General features: G+C 37.7%; 4 protein-coding genes across 8 annotated transcripts; all 4 read right to left on the bottom strand.

Moving 5' to 3' along the window:
* Positions 1 to 162: 162 nt before the first annotated feature.
* LOC122300648 (protein unc-13 homolog) lies at positions 163 to 6543 on the bottom strand. Its single transcript, XM_043111459.1, has 6 exons — positions 5745 to 6543; positions 3725 to 4370; positions 2669 to 3556; positions 2124 to 2582; positions 1823 to 2009; positions 163 to 1483 (listed from the first exon to the last, which is right to left on the bottom strand). Exons 2-6 carry the CDS (start codon positions 4292 to 4294, stop codon positions 501 to 503), a joined length of 3087 nt encoding a protein of 1028 aa, XP_042967393.1. The 5' UTR covers positions 4295 to 4370; positions 5745 to 6543; the 3' UTR covers positions 163 to 500.
* A 153-nt stretch (positions 6544 to 6696) lies between these two features.
* Positions 6697 to 10635, bottom strand: LOC122300650 (heterogeneous nuclear ribonucleoprotein 1-like). Of its 2 annotated transcripts, XR_006240056.1 has the most exons (3): positions 10239 to 10635; positions 7617 to 8931; positions 6697 to 7121 (listed from the first exon to the last, which is right to left on the bottom strand). XR_006240056.1 is itself a non-coding variant. In XM_043111461.1 (2 exons), the coding sequence occupies exons 1-2, from the start codon at positions 10458 to 10460 to the stop codon at positions 7744 to 7746; spliced, it is 1410 nt and encodes a 469-aa protein (XP_042967395.1). In that variant the 5' UTR covers positions 10461 to 10635; the 3' UTR covers positions 7399 to 7743. The 2 variants fall into 2 exon arrangements, 1 of the variants encoding a protein (XP_042967395.1); XM_043111461.1 differs by lacking the exon at positions 6697 to 7121 and having other exon boundaries at positions 7399 to 8931.
* A 1916-nt stretch (positions 10636 to 12551) lies between these two features.
* Positions 12552 to 16901, bottom strand: LOC122300651. Of its 2 annotated transcripts, XR_006240057.1 has the most exons (3): positions 16052 to 16901; positions 13955 to 14237; positions 12552 to 12980 (listed from the first exon to the last, which is right to left on the bottom strand). XR_006240057.1 is itself a non-coding variant. In XM_043111462.1 (2 exons), the coding sequence occupies exons 1-2, from the start codon at positions 16282 to 16284 to the stop codon at positions 14180 to 14182; spliced, it is 291 nt and encodes a 96-aa protein (XP_042967396.1). In that variant the 5' UTR covers positions 16285 to 16901; the 3' UTR covers positions 13726 to 14179. The 2 variants fall into 2 exon arrangements, 1 of the variants encoding a protein (XP_042967396.1); XM_043111462.1 differs by lacking the exon at positions 12552 to 12980 and having other exon boundaries at positions 13726 to 14237.
* Positions 16902 to 22158: 5257 nt separating this feature from the next.
* On the bottom strand, positions 22159 to 26163 carry LOC122300647. 3 transcript variants are annotated; one of them, XR_006240055.1, is made up of 3 exons: positions 25041 to 26163; positions 22793 to 22844; positions 22159 to 22335 (listed from the first exon to the last, which is right to left on the bottom strand). XR_006240055.1 is itself a non-coding variant. In XM_043111457.1 (2 exons), exons 1-2 carry the CDS (start codon positions 25993 to 25995, stop codon positions 25129 to 25131), a joined length of 744 nt encoding a protein of 247 aa, XP_042967391.1. In that variant the 5' UTR covers positions 25996 to 26163; the 3' UTR covers positions 24879 to 25128. The 3 variants fall into 3 exon arrangements, 1 of the variants encoding a protein (XP_042967391.1); XR_006240054.1 differs by lacking the exons at positions 22159 to 22335; positions 22793 to 22844 and adding an exon at positions 23792 to 24171; XM_043111457.1 differs by lacking the exons at positions 22159 to 22335; positions 22793 to 22844 and having other exon boundaries at positions 24879 to 25529; positions 25653 to 26163.
* Positions 26164 to 26657: the final 494 nt, after the last annotated feature.

The raw sequence follows: 26657 nt of genomic DNA, 5'->3' as shown, positions 1-26657 counted from the left end.
TTAGATTCTACTAGAAAAAAAAAAAAAACAAGACGGGAAACCTCTCTGGGATCAATCCAATATCTACTACAATTTATGTATGCTGCGCCTAGTGGTGGATAGAAACATTTTCCTAAAAGGTACACTATTATTCATTGATCCATTTTGTTTGGTGGGCCAAAAAAGAAGAAATATGAAGCGTTTTGTTATTTTGATAAATTATTTCATTGCCACCTGTACAACCAAGACTTGAAGATGGTTATTTGACCTTCAATTCACATACACCATCTCTAACTATTATCAAACTTTCGCCTAATAGTGCATGTATATGACCAGTTTGAAAACTAAGTTAACGCTCTCTCGACCGTCAGCAAAATCTTTATTTTTTGCGTTCAGGTTTAGGAAGTTCTTTCCGCATAACAAACCCCCATAAATGTAGTACTTCATCTGTGTTCTTCCTTCATAAGAACGCGACCAGAAGTCGGAATTAGAATCAGAATCAGAATGAACAACAATTCTCTTCATCTCCTCTTGGCTAAATGGAATGTCCTCTTCAAGAACTGATTTGCAACACTATCATTCCTGTGGCACAACACCCTTAATATTGTATTGGGATCCGATCTATTCCATTTTCCCGTTGTTGGAGGCATTGGTAACTTTTGCCCTGAACCCACAACTGCACTTCCACATGTTTCACAGGTCATAGTATTAAAATCTTCCACCAGTTGTTCAGTAAATTGACCCATCAATGTTATCACCCCTTCCACTATCTTGGCTTCCCTCTCCACCACTTCCTCAGCAATCAATCCTTCTCCGCAAGTGCAGAAAACTCGTTTCAAACCCTTGAAATCCTCCTCAATCATCTCATGATCAGACCAATAGAACACCCGAGAGCATCCCCCAGCAAGCAAAACCATAAGGTAAGCCTTGAACGAGGCCTTCATGACTTCTCTTATTGCCAAGGCTTGGGCACGGTCTGTGAGAATTGAAGTCATGAGAGTGAGATTCTGCTTCAAAATACGCAAAGCTGGACGGATCCGTGCATTGGCTACATCATCAACATAGAGACTATCATAGAAGACAGACTTTGAGTCAAGGAAGATGAGGCGATGAGCAGCAACATCTGACACATGTTTGCAAGCTTCTTGGATGGATGAGCAAGACAGCTCAAAGTATGAATAAGAGGTGTCATTGGACCTCAGGCTGGTGGCAAAATGTTTGCGAGTTGAAGGAACAATCCGTTGGGAGAGGGAGAGGGAGAGGACTTTGTCAAGGGAATGAAGGTGGAAAAGAAGATAATGCAGGGTATTGAGACGGATGTAGAGGCGTTGTGTTCCTCTGCTGGTTGATGGGCGAGGATGGTGACCTTCATTTACTCCAGTTTTGTGTAATTCTTCCACACCAATATTGCATGGGCCTGCTTTTTTCCACAGCCTGAGGAATTTTGAGTCTCGATTACATCTGGTTAGAGCAGGAAGTATAGGGATGTAGATCTGTTTTGAACCTGAATATAATTTGTTAGAAGTGGGAAAGCAGAACTTCAGATGAAACATATCTTGTAGAGAATTGCAATAACTTCTACAGCATAAATCTTGTGAAAATGAAATAAATTGAGAAACGCAAATAAAGAGGTTCCATTTATTCTATGATACAGTTTTTTTTTTCTTTTTTTTTTTTTTTTAGGATTTCTATGATGCTGTTGATGATAATATCAATTGATAACTTATAGATGAGGAAGATTTTTCTAAACCCAAGATATCCAAAAGAAGGAACAGAGTTTAAACAAAAATATAACTTAGAGACTGCTGCTAAGTGAAAAAGTAACGAACGGGAAACTTCTTACCACATGATGCAACAAATGTAACATATTCCTGGAACTGACTCTCCAAACCATAAGCAAGATCTAGAACTGAATCTTCAGAAATTTCTATTGGGATTTCGAAGAACTCGTTTGCAGTTTCCTGGGCTAACATCATTAAATCTACAGCTGATTGTGCATAAGGATCTGATTTGGATTTTGGATTCCATGTCTGCAACACAAATTATAACCATTAACTCTCTGTCACTGAACTAAACGTAGGGAATCCTCACTCTTCAAAAACTTTAGTTTCGTTGCCAAGTTTATCAGAAGTTAGGAAACTTACTTCGGTCTCTTTTGCTCTTTGGATACACTCTTTCCCTTTCTTCAACCTCTCATCCATCCAATTTTTCAAGAGGTTCAATATAATTGAATCAACTTCATATGGAACCATCTCTCGCACGATCGCTTTGCCTCCATCGGCACACTCAGCAGAGTCTTCTACTACCATTTGGACCAAAAACTTTTCTAGTTTTCCAGTCCTCTGAAATAGCCCCACTGTCTCAGCTGTGAGCATGGATACCCCGCCTAAGTATTGTTTTAGAACAGATCCATAGCAACTATGCAACGTCACAGCAGCGACTGCAACTGCAGTTGGGTGCCATCTTTTGAGTATGGGACTAAAGCTTTCCCTCTCTTTCAATGCCAAATCCTCAGTTTCCTTGGCTAATTGAAGTAGAGCTTCACTTGCATCTTGTTTCTCTTCGGCGATGGCACTTTTGACAATATTCCCATTTTCGACTATCTGTTGTCATTAATCAAAGAGTATGATGACCGATACATCGGGCTAAAAATTTAACTTCAAACTTGAGAGATGGGTAAATTACAAACCTTGTAAAATGCATTTTTCAAGGATGATCGAATATAGTGATCAACACCATCCCCAGACGAGTCCACCAAAGTTACCTCTCCTTCCTCTTGCCCTGCCCCTTCAGTGATTATAACATCTTTACCTAAAATCTGTGAGGCAGTTAACACCAAAGGAAGAAGGTTTTCAACTTGGCCAACATTTCTCGGATGGAAATAATCATGGTAATTAAGCAATATCTTCTCTGCCCAACCCTTCATCGAAGTCAATACTGACGACAGGATCTTGACATATGTACTGGACTCTCTGTTTGGTCTCTTGGCATCGTTTGCAACTTCGACCAACATAGCATGGGAAGCACAAAGAAGGTCTGGTTCTATCTGTGCAGTCACAACATATTGTTGAAAGAGCACCCACGTAAAACACACATTGTGCATAGGTCGGGTGATTCCCAATGTTGACCAAGTCTTCTTGATTAGCTCTAAAAGCTCATCAACCTCATCGAGGACTAGTGTCTCATCCCTAATGTCAAAGACAGATTGAAGAAGAGCAATGTAGAGGTGGATATTGAGAGGGAACCCATCAGCCCAGTGGCAAACATCTGTGGGAGTTCCACTGGCACTTCGCCATGATAATGCAATCACGCAATCGCAAAGCGTTCTCATGGTGTCGGAATTCTTCCCTGTGTCTATCGGTTTTTTCTCTCCAGAACGTACAATGTCTCTCAGACGCATGGCGAAGGTGTTTGATTTGTCCAAAGGGATTGGAGGGTGGAGGAGAAGCCCTGCCTCTAGGATTTTGAGCTGCCGCTTTTGCCAAAGATGGTACTCTCGGGAATCATTGAATTCCGCTGGCTTTAGGTGGCGGAGAAGCTCTAAAGGGAGGATTATTGTTTCCGCTCGCCTACCCACCTGTTTCATGTATGATGAGACCAAGACAAGTTGAAATGTTACAAATGTATAAGTTATAAGAAATGATTCTCAATGGTAGAATCTCACGATTTATTGTTAGCTACAAAGCATGACATGGCATGCATGATCAAATGCTTGCGTATCATATACTGACTAAACAATACATACTTGGCCGATGAGGGTCCTCATCAGTGTCTTCCGAAGTCGAGTATCGCTTTGCTCCGTCACCCGCATCTGTTGCCTCATGATCTCGGCCGACGTCATCGGCCGCCTTGGTCTCATCGGCTGTGGCACCGTGAACGACAAGGCAAGCTGGCTACCGTGAGCGATTGGGGACGAAGGATTCGACCCGCCAAAACTCCCACTGCCCCCCACGCCCGACGCCATCCTCTTTGACGGTGACCGCTTCAGCGCCTTCAACCCCAACGCACGTTTCACCCGGCTGGTCGGGCTCATCACCACCCCATACTGTTTCGGCCCCTTGATCCCCAACCCGTCCCCGTTGTTCTCCTGGTTATTCGACGAGTAGAATGTGAGTGGATTACGACCACCGAACCCCGGGGAAGACCGACATGCCGTGAAGAATACTTCGTACGCAGTTTCTCGGATGTCATGGCGATCAATCCCGGCAAGCTTGCCCAATGACCAGGCTAAGTCCTCCTCGACGGCCTCTTGGTAGTCAGGCCGGGAGGCGATGTGAGGTGAAGCTAGGGACTCACGGCGCATGTGGTGGCTCATGGCAAAAGGTTAGGCGCCCCGATCAGATATCCGGCGCGAGAGAGTGGGGAGTAGGAGAAAGGCTATGCATGATGATCTGTTAAAGCAAGGGACATTAATGGTGGTTGTGATGATGGTATATATGACAACGTTATTAGGTGGGGAGACAGAGAAAGAGATGGGTATTGTGAACAGGTAAATTAAGCCAATGTTCCGGTGCGAAGAAAACGAGAGATCAAAGGAAAGGTGGTGCAGCAGGGACGTACGTAGATAGCAACCGGGTTCCGAAAATTGCTACTCCCGAATCTCCGATAGTCTTGGTAGATATTGTTAAATAGAAAATAGAAGTACCATCTTCCAACTAAGAATAGCTCACACATATTTCTTCTCTGTTTTCAAATAACAAAGTGTATGTGTATATATATATATATATATATTTAACATTTTGACACGTGGTAGTTAAGACTTTCGAGAAGACTATATATCCATTTATGAAAATAAATAAATAATAATCATGATTTTTATTTTTTAAGATAGAAAAAGGTAAACTACTAAGCATCATGCCCTCTTTTTTACAATTTTTTACGTAATTTTGTTTTAAACCGATGATTTTTTTTAAATAATTTTTAAAAATAATGTCATTTTATAAAAATATCTTCAATTTAATATATATACATATATATATGTAGTTTAAAAAAATAAATAAATTATAAAACACATTGTACTTGAGCAACCACCCTTTCGATTGGTGTTCATTGGAATTTGAAAGTTGAGAGCCACTACAAGTCTACAGTAGTTCTTATTTTTTGTGCAGCTTTAAAATTTCTAACCAAAAAACATCGTCACAAAAAATAAGGGCAGATTTGGGACTTAACATAACATACAAAATTTTTATTTATCTCGTCGCGTTTTATATTTAAATATAATTCAAATACAAAATTTTAACTTTCAAATAAAAAATATAAAACAATTCATAAAATTATCATCTCTTTCCAAACATGACTTTAAGACTTTTTGACAATTTTAGAAGCATAGCTAAAAGCTAAAAGAAAAATAGTTTTTATAATGTTCGAACGATATAATTAAACATTCAAAACGTTAATTGTTGTGTTTTTTTTTTCTCATTCCAATAATTTTTTTACACAATAATTGTTAATACGTTTGACCATACTGCCCTTATTAATGTTCAACAATAATATCATTTTGGTTGAGAATCATAACCACCATGAACATAATAACATTAACAATCGCACTAAATCTGTGGAGTTGGAACATAATCGAATTGTGCTTGAATATATAAGTTTTACATTTTTCTCAAAAAATGTTCAAACGTTCCAATCGGTCAATATCTAACCATATTGCAGAATATTCCATAAAGAAAAGAGAAAGGATGATATATCAATCTAAAGTGATGTACGATTTAAGACAAACAGATAAGGGAGTAGACAGAGAGAAACGAAACGAGGCAAACCTCCTGAGCAGGCGGAGAGAAGATGCCATGCACATCCATTTAGTTGTGCCTACTTCTGGGTCAACCAGCAGGAGACGGATTAATCCTTTCAAATGTTTTGGAGCAAGATCACAGTCCACCGTACACAAGCATGTTACAAAGAAAGCACCCAATCATGCCTAGCATCTTTGATTGCTATCACCCGCAAGCCCACGTATAGCATTGACAATTTAGGTTTCACCCCCACAAAGTCAAGGACATTTTCAAACATTAAAGGACTTCAGTCATCCCCCCTCACCGAAAGAACTCATTAGGGCAAAAAATCGTACCAAGTAATATTAGATACAAGTCTCTCGTATCAACAAGTCTAGCATATCTTTTTAGTAAAAAGGTGAATTCTCTAAAAAAAATTAATTTTTTATATACTTTTTCAAGGAAGAATTCACTTTTTTATAAAAGTATGAGTAAAATTTGTCCATTTGAAACCTGTACAAATTATTTCTGTTTCTGCAATAGAAAGAGGACATGCTATCAGGAATCAGAATCTGCTGCTTTTCACTAAGGCAGCCAGCCAATCACCCAACTGCCCCATCACAAGAAGGAAAATTCTATGTGCAGTCATTTTTGCGGAATCCTTTGTACACTCCAGTGTATGATTGGTTGTGTATTAAAAAAAAATTAATCTAGCCAATCATATCAGTGGAGTATGCAGGGAGTGCGCAAAAATGACTGTATGTAGCATTACTCTCACAAGAAAGCTTCCCCCTCAACGCTACATACGAATATACAAAACCATGATCATCTATGCTTCTAGCCAAACAAAACGCAAAATATGAACAACAGAAAAAACAAAGGCGTGTATTTCTGCTGGACAAAAGCGTTTAGATTTTAGCCTATGGTATACTGCATACAAAAAATTGAAGAATACGCGTATAGATTTTAGCCTATGGTATTAGAAACAACTAGCCAAAAATGTTTTTGGAAATCCTCTACTTCATTCTGAAACTTCATTGAACTGTTTTTAACAAAGACACATTCCAATATACTTGGGAACATCTGAAACCAAATACCTTGATGTATTCTAAATCAAAAGGCATCATCCTAACCAACTAGGTCACAATGAATTCATGAGTGCTGTTGACCTCACAAAATCCTCCAGTCCCTCTACACCTGGGTGAAGATTAGGAAGTTTATCACTTGGAAAGCCTGGAATCTGCAATGTTTGACAGTGTTGGCATGACCAGGCTGAAGAATGACCTGTCCCATGCAAATCCGTTATTTCAACTGAACAAAGTCCTCAAATTCCCTTGCTGAACACTCCCCCCCCGCCCCCACAACGATGCTTGTGTTCAGCCATGAGTGGACACTTCACTCCACTTTAGACCTCGTGCATCTCTCCTGTACAACACAAGGGCAAATACAGGAGGAAAATGATTATGCCAGCGTCAAAGTGTCAACTACCACTACGATTATCGCTACCCATTACGAAGTGATCAACCCAAGTGGCCATAGCTCCACTGCAACTAGCTAAAAAAACCTCACTACACAACTCTGTATTCCTACTTGTCAGATCAAATCAAGCAAGATCAGATTGTGCACGAGCATCTATTCTTGCTTGACAAAATGAAAAGCAAAAGTAGAGCACTAATACAATGTAAACAACACAGCATCCAAATGAAATCAAACCAACAATAGCAAGGTTATATAAGCTACCACAGCTTAAACAGTAAGGATAAATTCCAGATGAGCTAGTAGAGAATTATAAGCACGCCAAATTTAAGACAACACTCAAAAGCACATATTAAATAGGACCGTCTCGTACGCCTCAAAATTACTACTTATTAAAGACTAGAAAATAGAGACTGCAAACTACAGGGAATCAAGCAATCCAACCAGTCCCAAAGGGTGTTGACATTCAACTTGCACCACTCCCTGTGCTGCCTGGCATGGAAAACAATTCCGAGCCTCTCACAGTAAAGAAACAAAGATGGTGATCCAGTTGGATCTCTAGCCATAATAATTACTGTTGTTGGGTTCGGGCTTGAGCACTGCCATATCCACCACCATAGGCAACCTGCCCACCATGAGGACCATTCCCCTGAGGAGCACCATAATTTCCAGAAGTTTGTGATTGTTCAGATCTCCATGCTGCATTTCCATACCCTGGATTACCATTAGCATCACCATAGCCACTTCCCATGTATCCACCACCACTCCCTTGCATATCCCCTCCACCTGGACCACCAGCATTGTTATTTGACACACTCCCAGAACGCCCTCCAACAGCACCATATCCACCAGGATTCCCATAAGACCCATCACTCCCACCATAACCACCATAGCCATAACTTTGATTCCCGTAACCAGTGGCCCCACTAGGCGACTGGCCTGTAGGTGCTGAGCCTGGGCCACCACTAGGAGCACCAGTGCTTCCAGTTGGAGCACCCCAAGCAGCAGTATTACCATAACCCAGAGCACCATATCCAGTAGGAGATTGAGTGCTCCATGAACTTCTGGGAGCGCCTGGTGGACCACTTCCAAAACCAGCACTAGGAATATTTGGGTTTCCATATGCTGCACCGGCAGGTCCACCATACCCAGTATTGGCACCAGCATAACCACCATAACTAATGCCATTATTGGCAGGACCATATCCATAGCCAGGTGTGCTATATCCAGAGGAGCCATATGGACCAAAACCACCTCCAGTACTCTGTGGCTGCATGTACCTATTGGATTCCATTCGACCATCATATGCATTCGGGTTACCACCAGATGCCCCATAGTTCTGATAACCACTACCAAGTGAACCCCCACCACCAGCACCACCACCCATTGAACGGCTACCCCCACCAGGATTCGCATCTTTAGGAAGAGCCCGCTTTACTTCCACTTGCTTACCATCTAAATCATGGAAGTTTTTGTGTAAAACCCTATCAACAGCTTCTTCAGTGTCAAAGGTAATAAACCCAAACCCACGAGGTCGTCCAGTATTCTGGTCATACATGACTACTACATCGGTTACATGGCCATAAGTCTCAAAATGCTGACGAAATCCTTCTTCACTTAGAGTGGCAGGCAATCCTCCAACAAAGATCTTCTTGGTTCTGAAAGTTCCACCACCCCCAGAACTTCTAGCTAGACTAGGATTCCCAGCTTTGGCAGAAGTTTGCTGCTCCTCTCTTGATAATGCCCTCTTAGCCTCAACCTGCAGACCCATAAAACAAGCACTTATGATGTGATGCTAAAGTAAAGAAATATCAGAGCCAACTTTTATGATGGTGCAATCATAAAAATAAGCCATTAAATAGAATCAAAAGCTTAGAATTCAGATAATCACAATTATGGGCTGCATAGAAACGAGAATAAGTACAATAGGATCATATTGCAACCACAAGGATCATTACTACTAAATTATCAAACCAAAGGACATAAAGAGTCAACACAGACAAGAAAATGAAAATAACGTTATGAGTATAAAACCCATATTTTTTACAAGAGAGTATAAAATCCTTCAAAGAGTCTACAAACTAAGATATGTTCTTTATTGGTTCTAAATATCTGAAATTTCATATTTCCTTTTTTTTCCCTTTCTAGAGTAGAACATGAAGTCAACACTAAAAAGGATGAATCCCATTCTCAAAGCATCAGCCACTGTAACCACAACATTGTAATGTTTTGTAATGTTGTCACTCAGCAAAGGTGCCTGAAGCTATAAATCAAACTAAAACAATCTTTGACACTGACTTGCTGCAAGTAATGCCCACCAAACAAACCTTAAAAAAATACAGAACAAAATTATCATTAACATCAAACCCCTAAAGACACCAAAGACATAAGCAGCAACAATAACAAATAAACTAAACCATTGTTTCCCTTAAAAAAAATTAAAGTAACATAAATGCCAACCATCAGTATTTTCTATGAAAACTAACACCAAGAACATAAGTGAACTGAAAAACTACATGAGCAAACAAACCAAGCTCAGAAACAGCATAAACCCATTAAAATAGAAGTCAGAACAACAATCCCCCGCGAATTAAACTCAGAAGAAATCAAACCCCAATAACAAGGGCAACAGAAGCGGAGAGAGTAACAAACCATGTAAACCACGATCTTCCTATAAACAAAATCCAGGAACTCAAAGTTTACCGAACAATTACAAAAATAAACAGTAGCAGCATAAATCAAAGAGAATCACAATTTCCCAACAAAAACAATTAAAAAGTTTCAAAAACCAACAAGCCAGCAACACAAGCATCGGTAGCCGCGTAAATTAAAATGAACCGCCATAACTCAATAAGAACACAAAAGAGGCAGAATACCAGAATCTCAATCATTACAACTGCACCACATTATTAAACTAAATATATATATGAACAGTAACCTCATATCGAAAAGGGCAAAATCCCATCCACCAAACCACAAAAAAGGCCCAAATAAAGCGAGAATATAAGAGCTCCCCCCCCCCCCCCCCCCCCCCCTTTCTCCTCCCTCTCTCTTTCTTTTTCTCACCGTTCTGCCATCAATGGTGTGGATGTCCAGGAGAACCCTATCGAGAACGGAAGGATCTGCAAAGACCACGAAGCCGAACCCCCTGGGCCTGCCAGTAGTCTTGTCCCTCATAACTACAGTCTGAATCACGTCTCCGTAGTTCTCAAAGTAATCCTTCAGCTTCTCCTCCGTAGTCTCCCACGAGATCCCACCTATGAATAGCTTCCCCTGATCTGAATCCATAGCCCTCTAACTTGTTCGGCTTGTCTCAGCCTCTGAACTTGACGTATTGGAAGCTTTTCTCGGAGGATTTTGATTCGAGGATTTGGAAGGAAGGGTTTGTGGCCGCCTCGAAGTCGATCGAGAGAGGCTGGATTTTTATGGTCAATTACGAAAGGTATATCGAAGTAATATGTTTGGACGGCTAGGATTCGTTTGGATCTAGGTAGCTTAGCCTTTGTAGGAGCTGGAACTCTCTGCTTATTCCGTCTGGAACTGTTGTTTCCTCTCTCTTTGTCACGTGTTACGCACGTGGAGATTGACTATTATTATTATTTTTTTTTTTTTTTGGGAGGGATATTGTTGAAATTCATACTACAAATTAAGGTTTGTTTAATTTATCGTTAGAGACAATCTTGCCATAAATATTAATTTATCTCTCAATATATTTTAAAGAGAAGTGTTACGGTCATAAATATATTTTACCGAAATAAATTTATAATTTTATAATTTACCGTATCACATGAAATAATATTAGTTCGTGAATTTATTTTATATTTTGATGGTTAAACCATTTTTCTAATTTAAAAGAAAGTTACAATTTCAATGTTTTTCCAAACACCCATTGAGGTTGTGTTTGGGGTAGAAAGATCACTCTACTACTATTAACAACTATTTAATATTTTATTATTATTTTTTATTATTATTTATTAATATTTAATATTTTATTATTATTTTTTCATTACTCTTCATAAATTATTTAAAATCACTTCAGTATCTAGACGTACCGGTGTGGCAGAGTGTGAGAGAGAGACTTTTGAGCACAGCGGAGAACAGAATCAGTGAGATTATGGTTGCATCTTTTGATGTTGGGAAGAGTTATGCCAAAGAGTTTTACTGTTCTGATGTTAAAGGTCGTTTTGAGCTGGGGCCCTGAAGATGCCTTTGAAGAACAGTGCATTGGTACTTAGGGGGAAAGATTTTGGAGGAAGAATCAATGAGAATAAAAAAAGAAAAAGAAAAAAAGAAAAGGCCTTAGAGATGGTGATGATTTGAGACCTCTTTGCTTTGGACAGTGGGAGCTCATGGACTGCTTTTGAATGAGGATGTTTTGTTGTTGGAATGTGCAGGTTACAATTCAAGAATGGAAGAGGAAGGTGAGCTTAAGCTAGTGAATCAGCATGTCAATTCCATAGTCTGCCGCCTTGTTAGTGTAGAGATAGGAGCATCACAGCAAGATGGTTTCAGCATGGCTGCTGCAAAGGCGTTACGACATAACCAATATTGGCAAAATCAATATGAGCATTTCCACCACAAAGCGTCGCCGCAGTGAGATAGAAGCAGAATGAACTGGTAAAGTGGGAGGACGAGGTGCATGCCTTGTCCATTATGAACAAAATCAAATATCACAAATTTTCATAAGAGACATAATGATGATGAGGAAAAGGAAATAGCATGTGAGGAAGTCGATCAAGATAATGATGATGATATCGATGATTACGATGATGACATTGATGAGAACGAATGCAGTGGGAATGAAGAATGCTATGGAGACAATGATATTGTTAGTGATCAAATTCAAGAAGAGGTTTCTTGGCAGTTGGGGTCTTCAAAGATGGAATCACAGGAGAGTTTCTTTTAATCAATTGACAAAGGATAAAACCATTAATGTAATGCCTCCTTTCGTTACAAAGTCAATGGGCTTGCATCAAAATACTCGGGATAGGAGCTAAGACGTGTACTGTGTGCTAAACCGAGTAGAGAACATAACCCAGTGGAAAGCAGTCAAAGCGAGAGTAGCACCACCTGAGAGCCAGAGGAAGGAGATCAGCGAATCGAAGGAACAATCACAGTGCCACACCACCATTTAGTTTAAAGCCATGCATAGATCCACGGCCTTTCTCCAATCCAGGGCAGTCGAGCCTCGAATGCAAGAAATTGCTGTTGATGCCAACCTTCCAAACTGGTTGGTTTTACCAAGTCCAAGAGGTCTTCGACCATAATCCACTGCTCGTGAGGCCATTTTAGTGGAGAAATATGTCTGGTGGATCCGATCCAAGTAGAAAAAGACAAGGTAGACAAATTCTAGAGATCAGCAGATTGAAGGCCTGCAGAATCTCACATATCAGGTCCTCACGGGAAATGGTCGTATCGAACAGGGATATAAAACTCAAACTCAACCTACTTCTATACACAACCTACTTCTATACACCTATCAAGAAAGAAAACTGGTAAACATTGCTGATTTTCGTACAATGATGCAAATTATCATAGCAGCACAGCCACAGGGAGTTTGTCTTATCTTTCTTGGCTATTTTAGACGGTGTCAACAATCTGTCGTTTTGCTTGCGTTTGTGTTTCTCATTCTTTGATCATCTTCCGCTTGTTTTGTGTTTCTCATTATAGTACGGTGTCAGTGGGCTTTGGCTGTCTCTTTTATGTCTTACTGTTTGTAGGAGAGAGTGATATCGAATGGAAACATTCAGTACAGGTGATTAACGTCAACAAGACTTGAGGAAGAATCATCCGGCTACTGGTAACACACTGGCAAATTAATAATAGCAAAAATAACTAGACTGAATCAGTGTCGTATCAATTGCAAAGAGAGGAGTGGTTTTGCAATCAGTGTCATAAGCGGGAGTCAATTGACTGCCCATGAATTAAAATAACCGGCTCGGCGGGTTTGCTAGTTCTGTTCAAGAGTTAGATATTGATAAACAGACCTGTACGGTTAAAACAATGAGGATTGATGGCGGAAAACAGAGACTCATGGTGATGATCAATGGGATTACGGTTCCATGCTAAACTCATCTGTGCCAGATTAGTAATCCATGCAAAAGAGCATCTGCGCCACTTTTGTGTTCTTTATGTCTGTTAGTGAGTGGACCATGTGGAGGCAGGTATTAAATTCTGTATGACTCATTATGTAGCAGATAGTGAAGGAAATGTTTAAGTTATGGAGCAGACAAGGTATAGATTCCAAGATGTAGATGGTACGTATATGCATGGGATATGATAGATTCTGGGGCTGCTAAAGAAGTAAAATTGATGCATTTAAAATTATGGAAGTTCATGAGTCTAAATTAGAAAATAATTGACATACACTATCTATAGCTACAATTTAACACATTTTAACACATGTTCGAAGCCACACTGACTGAAGAACTCGCACGTATAACACACGTCTAAGGTATTTTGCACGCTAAATGCACCAAGAGATGCTGGTTAAAAATAAAACTGTCTTGGATCAAGCATTGCATCATGAAGAATTTAGATGCTGAGGAAAAAGTAGATAAAATTGCGGTACCTGCCATTTCATTAACCTGATAATTATATGAATATTTCTTTTGGCTGTATATTCTACAATATAATAAATGTACACGGCAACGCATCAAAAAGCTTGATTTCATTGAATACATGGGTAAGCCACTGAAAGCATTATAGACATCATCCTCATCATATTTTGTAATGGGAAGGAGTTTCATTGTCAAAATTGCATATGATTCTATGAAACTCACCAAAATCTCACCGAAGGAATGGTCTTAGACTTTGCTTTGATGAATAGCTAATGAATCATGCCAAACATGAGACTCTGTAGCTTTGGACCTTTTGATCTATCCTTCCAACAGCAAGATGAGATGAGAGGAAGCCAATTTGCTCCATAATCATCAAAGTTGGAGAGGATGCATGCTCCCAATAATTTATCCAGCAGATTGTTTTGATAATGGTGCACTGAATGATATCTACATTACGGTACAGATGCAAGAATCCGAATCCTCATCATCAGAGTCACTTGCATCACTGCAGGAACAAGTGGGGACAAGGAATGAGAGATAAGTAAAAACTAATGTAATCAAATCAAGCATTTATAGCTAATCGCATATGTTATGATTTTCTCTCAGAATTAAAACTGGAGTCCATAGGGCATAGATACTGCCTACTTCTAATTTAGTTCTTAAGGCGATGAAGCAGTGGAAAATAAAAAAAATAAAAAATCTTCTCTCAGAGCAAAAGAAAAGGGGTATGGGCTAAGTGAAGACCTGTTTTTAATGAATTGTTTTTCATCAGTATCTTGCAGAAACAACCATAACATGTTAGAATGCATATACTAAATCACCTCTAAAGGCAGTGGATCAAACTGAAGAATTGATAAGTATTCCATTTTTCTCATCTGTGGATTACTGATGTAGAGAGTGATAAATCAAGGTATATTTTCAATGAAATGTTTCGCAAATGCTTCTGAGACACAATTATTACATGCCAGAGACGTGAAGGTTAGCATGTGACAAACTTTATTTCTGGTCACTCAGGTAAATAGAACTTTTATGTTCGGTCCTTCAGAACGTAACTCTTCATGCCATCATTTTGAGGTAACAGTAATAAATTGGGCAGTCCAAAATACAAAAAAATAGAAAAATGACAATAATTTCTATTTCTGTCAAAACTTTTGTCACATCTGCTTTAGCCTTTCTAATAGCAAAATCCACCATCTCACACAACGAATCAAGTGCAGAGAAAAGTTGAGCATGATAAAACCAGTCCAACCAAGTACTAGAAATTTCAACTTCATCAACTTCATGTTCTGAAAATGTATTTTATTTTAGTATGAGACGCATATATCCTTTAACACCCATGCTAGGTAGAATCAGATAGCAATAGTCAAAGGTTACACTATGCTTAAACAATATTCGTACAGCTTTCCAATTCACCAATTTGCAAATTATTCTCTTCAAAAACCACAAAGCTATGTAGTGTGAGGAAAGAATCAACAATAGTGACAATTGACAAGTTCGATAAAAGATCAAAAGTAAAATCCATAAATCTCAGAAAGCCTGATGCATGTCTTTTTTGCCCTACATAACACTCAATTCTTGCCCCACCTTTTACAGCCCAAACAACTCCATCTTGATTCATTCTACAAAATGCCCCAAAATGTCATATGTTCTCTAGATCAGACTACAGAGAATGTCCTGCCTTGTGTAAGTTACAACGAAACAAACTTCTTAATTTTCATGGAGTATTAAGTTGGTGATAAAGATAATTATGAACATCAGTTTAATTCGAAGTGCCAGGATTGGTTTTATATCCGAGTATATATAGTGAGAACAAATATTCAATTATGAACATCAACTTTATATTTGATTAAACATGATGCAACATCAAGACTTGGTTTAAAGACCAGGGGTTTTTCAACTTTTTGTCCGGACCATTTGTGTTTTATAACAATTGATTAACCATGATCCCAGCCCAGCTCGTCCTGTTGTTTGGTTGATCCTGCCATTATTAGAGCAGACTAAGAAGTAGGAAGCGACAACATGTAACTAAAATAAATCAAGCCTTACTCGTACAACAATTCATCAACCCACATCAAACCAAATTATTGTGTTTTTCCTAGCCATAAAGCCATCATCGCACATCAATGGCATTACTTTTCTCTTCATCTGAAGCTCTGTTGCTCAGAGAATCTTAAGTTACACCCCTAGTTAGCTACTATAAGTTTCCAAACCAAAACATTCAATACTCAAACAAGGAAGCTGAATCATTAACAACAACCAAGACATTCTTAAACTTTGTCCAAAAACACATATTGAAGTATACGACTCCGTGTATATTACCTAGGATAGAATTCCATCACCTCAGCGAGTTTATTCCCATTCTTATCGTTCCACTGCACCTTCAGCCGCGTCTTCTCCGACTTTCTCGACATTCCACCTCGCCGAGGCGGCAACAACGAATTAGACTCACTATCCTCCTCTCCATTAACACGGCGATCCTCAACCTTCAGCAGGTCTGTAACAACTAGCGCCTTACTTTTAGAGCCACTAACAACCTTAGCGTCCGTCTCCATCAAAAGAATAATACAATCCTCAAGACCAAGAACCCAAATTCCTCCCTAATTAGCTCCGATAAAAACAGAACAGAGAACGAATCCCTGATCGCAAGTTCAGAGAATTTCCGCAATTCAGCAGAAACCCAATACACCCAATTGCCTGAAAATCAATAATCCACAAACCGTAGCCCGAAAATCGAAAATTTTGGAGGTGATTCTGGCTATAAACTACAGCTGTTTTCCAATGCAGAGACTGGGTCAACGTTCATCCTAGCTTTAGTTTGCAATGACAAAATCAAAGAATGAGTAAATGAGAAAACTGATGACATTTGAACTTAAGGGGATAATAATAAAACCATCATTGGGTGAGCGAGGGGAGATATTCCCGAGAAACTAACGGAAACTTATGGTTTCGTGACGATTTTGGTGCGAATACAACCAACAAACGAGATAGTTTGATTTCCAGGAGTAGGAGGACAGATCAGACAGCTCTTAGAAACTAACAACTCGATTGGATGAAGGAAAAAAATCCCCTCAAAATTTGAGGGACTAGTACTCCATTTATTATTGCTATTAATCTGAAATGGGAAGAAAACGGAGAGCGTTTACCTTTCTAATGGGATATAGAGTGAAAAAAAAAATATGCTGTAGTCAAAATTGGAATAGACCATAGTGTGTCGGGGGAATATTTCTGATAGACGGCTAGGATTGGCTTACCGTTAGTTATTATCGTTGTAACAGCTTGAGAGTAGATATTCAGGGTGGGGGTTACTGTAATGGATCGTGACTGGCTCTTTACGAAATTGGATGATTCTATTCTTCTTTAATAATATTATTTGTTTCATAAAAGCCTTAACGTCTGTGACACGTGTATTTACCAAAAAAAAATTTATTTGTAATTTTTTTTATAAACTCAACAGTAATTTTATAAAAAAAAAATTATATATACCACATCTTATTATATAAAATGTGACATATTTATTATTATTAAATAATTATTTTAATAAATATGTCACATCTTACGTAATAAAATAAAAATATAATATATAGTTTTACTAATTTTATAATATTAAAAATTGTTAGTATCTTAAATGGGCATGATATTGCTATGAACATGCACATTTTTAGGTTTAGAAGTTGATATTAGTGAAATTTCAAGTGCGATTGATGCATGCATTTGAAAATGGTGATTCTTTGAATAAAAGTGTTCGCAACTCCTCCATCTTCATCAAGAGGCAATATTAATGCATAACTTTACGATCCGGTTTCACACTTAAATTTAAGTAACAACTACTTCATAAAGTTTAAAGGATGGTTGTTACGATTCATTAATTGTGGGTTGCGGATGATAATCAAATGGTAATATTTTATTCGATTCTATGGACAACGTTAATTCTAAGCAGCTTGGAGGTTTGATGCAGACTTGGGATATTTTATTCGATCTGATCTACTACATGAGGCTAAGTAGTGATAGTAATATGATAATAGATAGATACACGTACGTACATTAATGAAGAAAGCCGCCCTACTTCTTTATAATTGACGTAAAACATTAAAGGCGATTTTATCATTGGACAATGCCTTGTGATCAGCTTCTACGTACGATTTTAAGCCTTTAGTCGTTGTTTAAATTATATTATATTCTAACGTAGTTATGCTGTTCATGATCATCATCAGGTATATATGGGACCAGATATCGCATGCATCTACATACATATCTATATATATATAAAAAGAAGAATATTTGATATTTTGAATGGAATTAGGTGGAGTACTATATCTAGGGTTTGAACTCAACGTATACTACTTTATAATATCATGTTATTTTATAAACAAAAGCCCAAACATCATAAATTACACCTTTTTTTTATTTTTTTCTTTTACCAAATGTTTGATATATAGATAATAAGTAGAAGAATTCAATTAGTTTAAAAAGAATAAACCAAAAAAGAAAATTTAAAAAAAATAAAAAGTAAAAAAAAATGTGGTGTGGACTTATGTGTAACAAAGTTTTAAAACCAAACTATCTCATCTCATGTCATTTCATCTCATATAATCATTATAATTTTTTCAATTTTTCACACAAAATATATTAAAAAATTCAACTTTTTCAAATCTCAAAATAAAATTAATATTATAAAATTATATTATAATAATATTTTATTCAATTTTCAATAAAATATTTCATCTTATTTCATCTGAATCGTAGAACCTAATAAAAAATGGTTTTGAATTATCTCTTACAAGTACGTAGTTAATTCAAATATTTTATTGAACAATCAAATAGTTCGAAATATTGTGAACTTATTTTATGTGTCTTTCTTTTCATTAAATTTTAGTAAGAATGTGGGAAAATATTTTTTAATTCAATAAAAAAATAGACACGAATTATGAACATATTACCTACATAAGATATTAAGATTCGTAGAAGCAATGTATTTGCCACGTTACTAATTATTTTTTTATAAATCTTATTATTAATTTATTCATTATTTTGCATTGGTCAACGTGATATTTATGTTGGTTCTTCAATTCCAACAAAACTAAGCTCTTTTTCAGTTTTAATAATTCGGAAAACTCAGTCCCAATTTCCAAATTCTTAACTTCAATCGAGGGAACAACCTCCATTATATTAATGAACAACAATCCTCGGCCTTATGCAGAAATATTCTATCTTTGTAAAGAGTACTACGTTCCTTGTACGTAATCTATATATAATGTCTGGTGAGAGTACTTAAGTCATGGAGATGATAGACACAAGTGAAGTCTTATATATAATCTCGTCCCAATCAAAGATAAGGGATTACATCCTAATAATTAGGTCTTTTTTGTCCGAACCCGACCGGTGAAGGACCTACTTATCTTGCTTGTGGACCAATTCCCAGCTTGTTTTGTTGGTTAGGTGCATTCCAAAATGCAGCGTAGGAAGCAACTTCTTCTTCTTCCCTCCTCTTGTTGGAAAAAAGGCAAACTTTACGAGGAGAGAGGCGCTCATTCAAACCCACAATTGCTTTTCCCATGAGATTGTTGAGTCTTCACATCACTAGATATAATCATCGATTGTGCAAATATCACATATCTCTCTTTAAAAAAAATAAAATTTATTATTAAATTTTCATGTGATTTTATATCTACTCTTTTATTTAAAATAAAAGAATATGCGATGCTTGCGCGTATTATAATTATAAATATCATTCTTCTAAATTAAATAAATAATTTTACGTACTTCAACAGAGACGTTTCCAAATGAAAGACTGGAACGTGTTTGGAAATCATTCTGGACAAAAGTACGAAGATGACACGAAATGTCTCGTTGTCTTTAAGTGGTTATTTTCCATCCAGCGATGATGTTCATGTTTCTTGATGAAACAATATGTGAAGAAGACGAAAAAAGAATATGTCACGTTCTGGAAATCAACTCCGAATCAATGCATGTTCCTGAAAGTATTGGTCTTTATACAGTGAACCAAAAAGAAGATGAAACTAGGTAGCTAGCCTAGCTACTTGCTTCAATTCAAATGCATGTTGCTAAAACATGATCGCAAAATTGAACTTACATTCTACTCAATGTTCAAAAAATAGCAAGAATATTTGCAATATTCTTTTTCAGTTCACTTCCACTCTCACCCATTTCTGATTGATGGAATTTTTTGAAAGGGCGTCTCCGGCACTGAAGGCTTTGTCTGTTTTCCAGCCGAAAGAGGCTGAAACAGGTGTTGCTTAGTGGAGCTCTTGGTGCCTTCTTTGGTCATCAGTACTTCTCAGTACAGAGTTATTAGTATCAAGATTTTTTCAACTTGCATCCAACTTTTAAGACTCTTAAGGCTGCGTGGATGTTGAGCTAATCTCATATTATTTTATTTGATCTATAAATAGTAATATTATATAAGTGTCATTTAGATGTGTCTAATGTAAATAAATTGAAATATATATTTGAATGTATGACGTAAATTGAAATGAGTTTAATATTTTATAAGAAGTTGAAAAAGTAATGAATCTCATCAATAATTAATTTGAAATGAGTTAAATTGATTTAACAATCAAACGCATCTAAAAGAGATAAATAAATATTACACAGCCCATTTTGTCTATTTTTCTATCACTTGTGATTTTAAAATTCGGATAAGAACTCCGGAGTTTTTCCTCCTAACAAAATTATTAGCAGATCAGTACTGTTTCTCAATCATTTTTCCACTAGCGCGCAGGGGCCAGAGGAAAGTCACAATCAAATCACCAGCAAGTTTAGGAAGCATAATTCAAAGTACTTCAGATCTTCACCGGGAAAAGACACCGGAAATGAACGATCTTGAAGAAATATCACTCATTAGGATAGAAAATTGCCCTTCTAAATGGAGCTGTAGGAAATTGCGATTGCAGGGGGAAATCTGGCAGACAAAAAGATGCGCTTTCCAATGCGGACAAGCAAAGGAATATCCTCCATTAATTTATTGGTGGGTGGTGGGAAGAAGCTGTATGCTTCCATAATCATAATAGTTGATGGCTACAGCCTACATATTCTTCAACCATAAATAATATTTATAAAATGCGTAAATATCGTATAATATTTTTATAAAAAATAAATAAATACAAGATTTACATAAAAAAAATAATAATAATAATCATTAATTTTTTAATAATGAACTCTACTCTTTTTCAAAAGGATTACATGACGCTTATGTACTTTACAACTGTATCTAATATTACATAGTAAACAGTGAGTGGTGAGCCATATCACGGTACAAAAAATATTTCTGTGTCTACGTGCAAACCACAGAACTCTATGCTATGAAAAGGAGCGACGGTGTGGCACATCAATGAAACAAACAAAAGAATCTCTCATTGTAGCCACGAAATGCTACATTGGAATCATCATCACATGGCATCAAACCTGGTAATTCTAATTGCCAAACTTCATGTTGACTGGTGAGCTTAATTAGAACCTGTGCTACAGTTTGCAGAAATCGCTAAACAAGTTGATTAGACTTCTTAACAAGAACATGGTATTTCATCATGCGCGCTGCTAATGCAAAATGGCTTTTGCGCCGGGGCCTCGTCTGATTTCTTCTACCGAAATCAGACTACTGTCTTTCTGAACCAAAAAAGCTTGACCCCTAGCTCGGAAGACTATTTTTTTCTCTCACTCAAGACAAGCCGGGGGAGCAACTAGTAATACAAACTACATCCTAGAGCAAGAGTTTGGATTTGAATTGTGATTTTCATATACCCATTTAAGTGGGAGAAGAGGCATGTTTTGCAGTGAAAAACTAGTGCTATTTTGTTTTTGTTGTTAGCTGGCAAATATATTGGCTTATGAAGTTCTGAAAGATAATATTTAACAGTCTTCGTCACCAGATCCACACCATACCCACTTGTCAATATCTACCCCATTTTCTGTCTAAAGGTGCTCGGCTATCAGATGGGCTTTCGCATTACAATATTGAGATGGTATAGGGAGCTAGTTCTGATGATGTGCATTGTGCATAGTGTTGAACCAGCAAAAGAAGGATGCCAGCTTACTCTAATATGCATTTTCTGTGGCTTTGTTTTCCACTTTTAATTATCTTAGCAAACATGCAGAGCACAAAGACAAAATGCCATGCTACTAGACACTACTAGTCAAACTAGAAGATAATAGTAGCATTTGGACATGTTAAAGAGAGGATGTGATGAGGTGGTGGGTTATAAAATATTCAGATGAGCATAAAATAATTAGAAGATAGATAAACTGGCTAGTCGTCTGAATTGAGGGAGTACACGTCACAAAACAAAATTTAAGACAAAACAAGCAAGAGCACATACCTCCATATGCATCGAGTAGAAAAATTAAAGCTCCAAGAAATTATCATATGATTTTATATGCTTGCTTATCACGCCAATCTGGCTATTTCAGGATTGAGTAGATAATTCTTAGCATCCAAAAATACTGATTTACGAGAAGGAAACTGACATAATATCCTCATAAAATCAAAAGAAACAATGATACAATCACAAGGAAGAAACTAGAACGAGATACATACTTCTGTTTAAAAACCTATACGAACTTCAAGTATTTGAAGCATCATTTCCTTTCTGCAAGCGAATGGTTATTCAATCAGTAACAAATTAATACTGGAAGAATTAGCAAAATGCTTAAGCTAAGATTGGGATAATCGTAGTTTATGCGTGCTGTATTGTGCCTGACTCCCTAAAGGTTATTACACAGATACCTGCAGTGCGCGGTAATACTAAGTTCTAAACTGAAAGAAATTTTTTGTGACAGAATTCTAGGTTATGAGTAGTCCATCTTAACCTCCTAACGATAATTTTCTTGTTCCCTATCTCTCTTACAATCCTAAATGATTGAGATCAACACATTACAATCCTATATGCTTGCTTATCACGCCAATCTGGCTATTTCAGGATTGAGTAGATAATTCTTAGCATCCAAAAATACTGATTTACGAGAAGGAAACTGACATAATATCCTCATAAAATCAAAAGAAACAATGATACAATCACAAGGAAGAAACTAGAACGAGATACATACTTCTGTTTAAAAACCTATACGAACTTCAAGTATTTGAAGCATCATTTCCTTTCTGCAAGCGAATGGTTATTCAATCAGTAACAAATTAATACTGGAAGAATTAGCAAAATGCTTAGGCTAAGATTGGGATAATCGTAGTTTATGCGTGCTGTATTGTGCCTGACTCCCTAAAGGTTATTACACAGATACCTGCAGTGCGCGGTAATACTAAGTTCTAAACTGAAAGAAATTTTTTGTGACAGAATTCTAGGTTATGAGTAGTCCATCTTAACCTCCTAACGATAATTTTCTTGTTCCCTATCTCTCTTACAATCCTAAATGATTGAGATCAACACATTAGTCTTGTTGTTGTCTTCAAGAGTATGAGAAATATGTCTTCAATCTTTGGGTGACATAACTCAATAGGTTTTGACTTAACATCTACTTGTGCTTTATCCACAGAATATGCTAATACAACTTTAGCCTTAACAGTATATCTAACCTGGAGGAAGAAGCACTGCGCTATGTTTCCACAGAATATGCTAATACAACTTTAGCCTTAACAGTATATATAACCTGGAGGAAGAAGCACTGCGCTTTCTAAAATCAACCGAATTGTGTGAGACTCCCAAATTGCAACACGAGTCATAATTTCAGTTTGTTTACGGAATGTTTCCATAACATATAATTAGCAGACAAGAAAGAATGTAAATTTGGCTTTGTAAGTGACAATTATGTTCATCCATGCACTTCTCTACCCAAATAACCAAAAGAATGAAAATGATCTCCATATACTTTCAAGACGCCATTACATTAAGTTAATGAAGAAGTAAAATGAGAAATATAGTGAGCAGTGGAAATGAAAATCCATACCAATTTCTCATGCTATTCTAAGAGAATAACCTCCATAAATGGGTTAGTGCTGCGATTTACATGCTTTGAGTTAAATTAGAAGTATTTGAGGCCAACTTTTTAGATTCAAAAACCCATCCTGTTATGAAAACAATGACAAACAAAGCAAAAGTAAACACAAGTAAATCAATCACACGACACAAAATTAACGTGGTTCGACAATGTACCTACGTCCACAGAGCTACAGAAGATTTTATTGTACTGAAAAATCACAAAATACACTTTAGGGCAAAATTTCACTACTCAAAAGCCTCAGAACTTAGTTCATTAAATACATAATTATAATGTCATACAGCGAAAACCCTAATTTTCACTAATCTGCGTTATTCGCTCAAGCGGAGTATTGAGCACGCCTCGAGCAAACTCTCTATCCGATGTTCGCTCGAGCAAACCCTCTGCCTGCGCTTCACTCAAGCTAAGCGTCATGCGAACTTTCTGGCTAGCGCTTCTGGAGACAAAAACAATGCCAGAAATTTTCCCGGGGGCACCTTGAAAATCCACCAAAAAATAATAACACATCCTTGTTAGGTTAGGTCATCAAATCGAGCCGACACACCAGCAAACTAGGCTCCACCAACCCAAGACATCCCTTGCAAAACCCACCCTATCTAAAGTTTTAAGATGTAGCATATCCTAGTGCGAGTGAGGCAGAATAGAATTTTTAAAAAGACAGGATCAGATTTATCCACCAAAAGACCTATAGATAGATTTGTTCTTGTGCTTTAGAGGCAAAGGCCATTGCATCCAGCACCATATATATGAAATTGGACAAGTATGGTCCTTTATTGGTGTCACTCAAATGAGATTTTTCTCAACTCCTAGTTCACTTCCAGGAGCATCTAAAGTTTCTACTACAAATGATATCTCCACCATTACCCTCTAAATTATAGCAATAAAAAGGCAGCATGACCTTGAGTAACAAGAAAGGAAGCAAGCAAGAAGCTCTTGGAAACAAAAAGGCAGACGTTCTAGTGGATGTGGGTATCGGTACTGGTGACACACATTCACACCTTTCAATTTTCATCAGGTTTACAAGACAAATTTAATAACAATAAAGGCTTAAGCATAAAGTCAGGTTAGGTGCCGAACAATAGTTCCAGCCTTTAGGCAACCTATGTAGTTCTTGTCTTGAACCTACCTTCAATTGCATGTACATGACCCATCATTATGAATATGCACATACTGAAAAACTCAATGCAACTCAATGAGTATGCAACGATCGTATTGCAACTAACATTATTTAAAACTATAACTGCTATTTGTGGTAAATATCAATTGCCTTTTCGTGAGAAATCGACAATACAAGAAAATTCTACGTGCCAATGGTAAGTAAACAGAATAATTGAACAATGCCTACCTGTAGAGAATGAACAGCCCTAATCCCCCCATTAGACCAATTCTTTTGCACTAAATACAGTGAAAAACAGCAAAAAAGACCATATATCTCAGTCCATCTCAAGCTCCGGATGTGCACGCATCGACATTGTCTCGGACTCAAGCTCCATTAGCAACGGCCCGCTTGCCTCGCCACACCTTAAAGCCCGGTTACTCGACAGCAACCCAAACAACACAATGCTAACAGCCAAGACCAGGATTGCATGCCCAGTAAATAGCAAATTCATCAGAGCAACACCCCTTAACCTATCCTCCTGAAGATCACATTGCAAATCAGCATTCCCCTGAGCCGACAATAAGGACATTTTTTTGCATCCTTTTAAACCAAATACATCGGTGTACAAAGACAAGCCGGTCTGTAACACCCAAGTGCCCTTGAAAACCAATCCTGATGATAACAAAAACTCGGCGAAGAACGCTGAAGGGTTGACAGATAAATACAAGGAAGAACCTGCACAAAGGATCGTCAACGCACCTAACAAATCATACACAGCCCCAGAGACACCCGTAATTCCCTTCCCGATCACTGAATATTCGACAATAAATGAAATTCCAGCGAATAAGAATACAAAACCTTCATTTATAAGCAAAGGGCCTGTGTATTCACGGAGAATGACGAGAATGATCAATGCCCAGAAGAGAAAAAGTGTCACTGATTGCTGGAAAAATGAGAATCGGTAGGTGGGGTGACCGGAGAAGGTCAAGAAGATGAAGATTTCGGAGAAGGAGGCAATGGGGAGGGCGATGATGAGGCTGTAGAAATCGAGGTTTTTCCATCTGGGTTCGGAAAAATACCACGTTTTGGAGCGGTAGACAGATGGGTTTTTGAGGTAGAGAGAGGAGGAGGAGTGGAGGCGGCGGAGGCCTACGGGGAAGAGGAGGAGGAAGGCCGAGAAATGGGTTGCCAGGGATGCCATTTGTCTATGCGCTAGTGTTTTTCTCGTTTATTTTTCCTCTGGTTTTTCCTTTCTTTCTCTTAGAAAAGCCACGAGGCAATCGAATACACCATTGCAATTTCTTTGTTACCCGTTGAGGAGCTGACGATCCATCAGGAGAGTGGGTGTTTGACCTTTTGTTTAAGAAAAATGAAACCCAAAATTAAAGAAAACAAAAAAAAACGTTAAAATGTAAAACCCAAAATAAATTCGTAAGTAAAACCTGCTTCAAAAATATGAAAACATTATATTTTTTAAAATATTTTCTTAAAGAGAGATGGAGGAGAATGAATCAGAGAGCTTGCCTCCAATTTCGTGTCCCTTCTTTAAAAAAATATTTAATTGTCATTACTTACGATATTCTTAAATCGATATATAAAATGTATTATTTATGAATAAATTTGGAGAGCAGCCACTATTTGGCAGCAACCACTACACACATAACCTAGTCTAAGCAAATTAACCAATTTCTCCCTAAGCCCTCTCATGCCGAAACCCTCCCCTCAAATTCGAAATCTCAACAATGGCAAATCCAATCCCTTGTCGTGACTATGTGACCTACGATAGAGAGGGAGAAGGAGGTTGTCATGACTTGGGTTCGATGATGAGGGTTGCTAGGAGGTCGTGGGGCTCGATTTTTGACA

The sequence above is a fragment of the Carya illinoinensis genome, chromosome 2 (genome assembly GCF_018687715.1).
Source record: "Carya illinoinensis cultivar Pawnee chromosome 2, C.illinoinensisPawnee_v1, whole genome shotgun sequence".
Taxonomy (NCBI): domain Eukaryota; kingdom Viridiplantae; phylum Streptophyta; class Magnoliopsida; order Fagales; family Juglandaceae; genus Carya; species Carya illinoinensis.
Note: the sequence above shows the minus strand (reverse complement) of the source record. Positions and strands in the feature narration are given on the sequence as shown.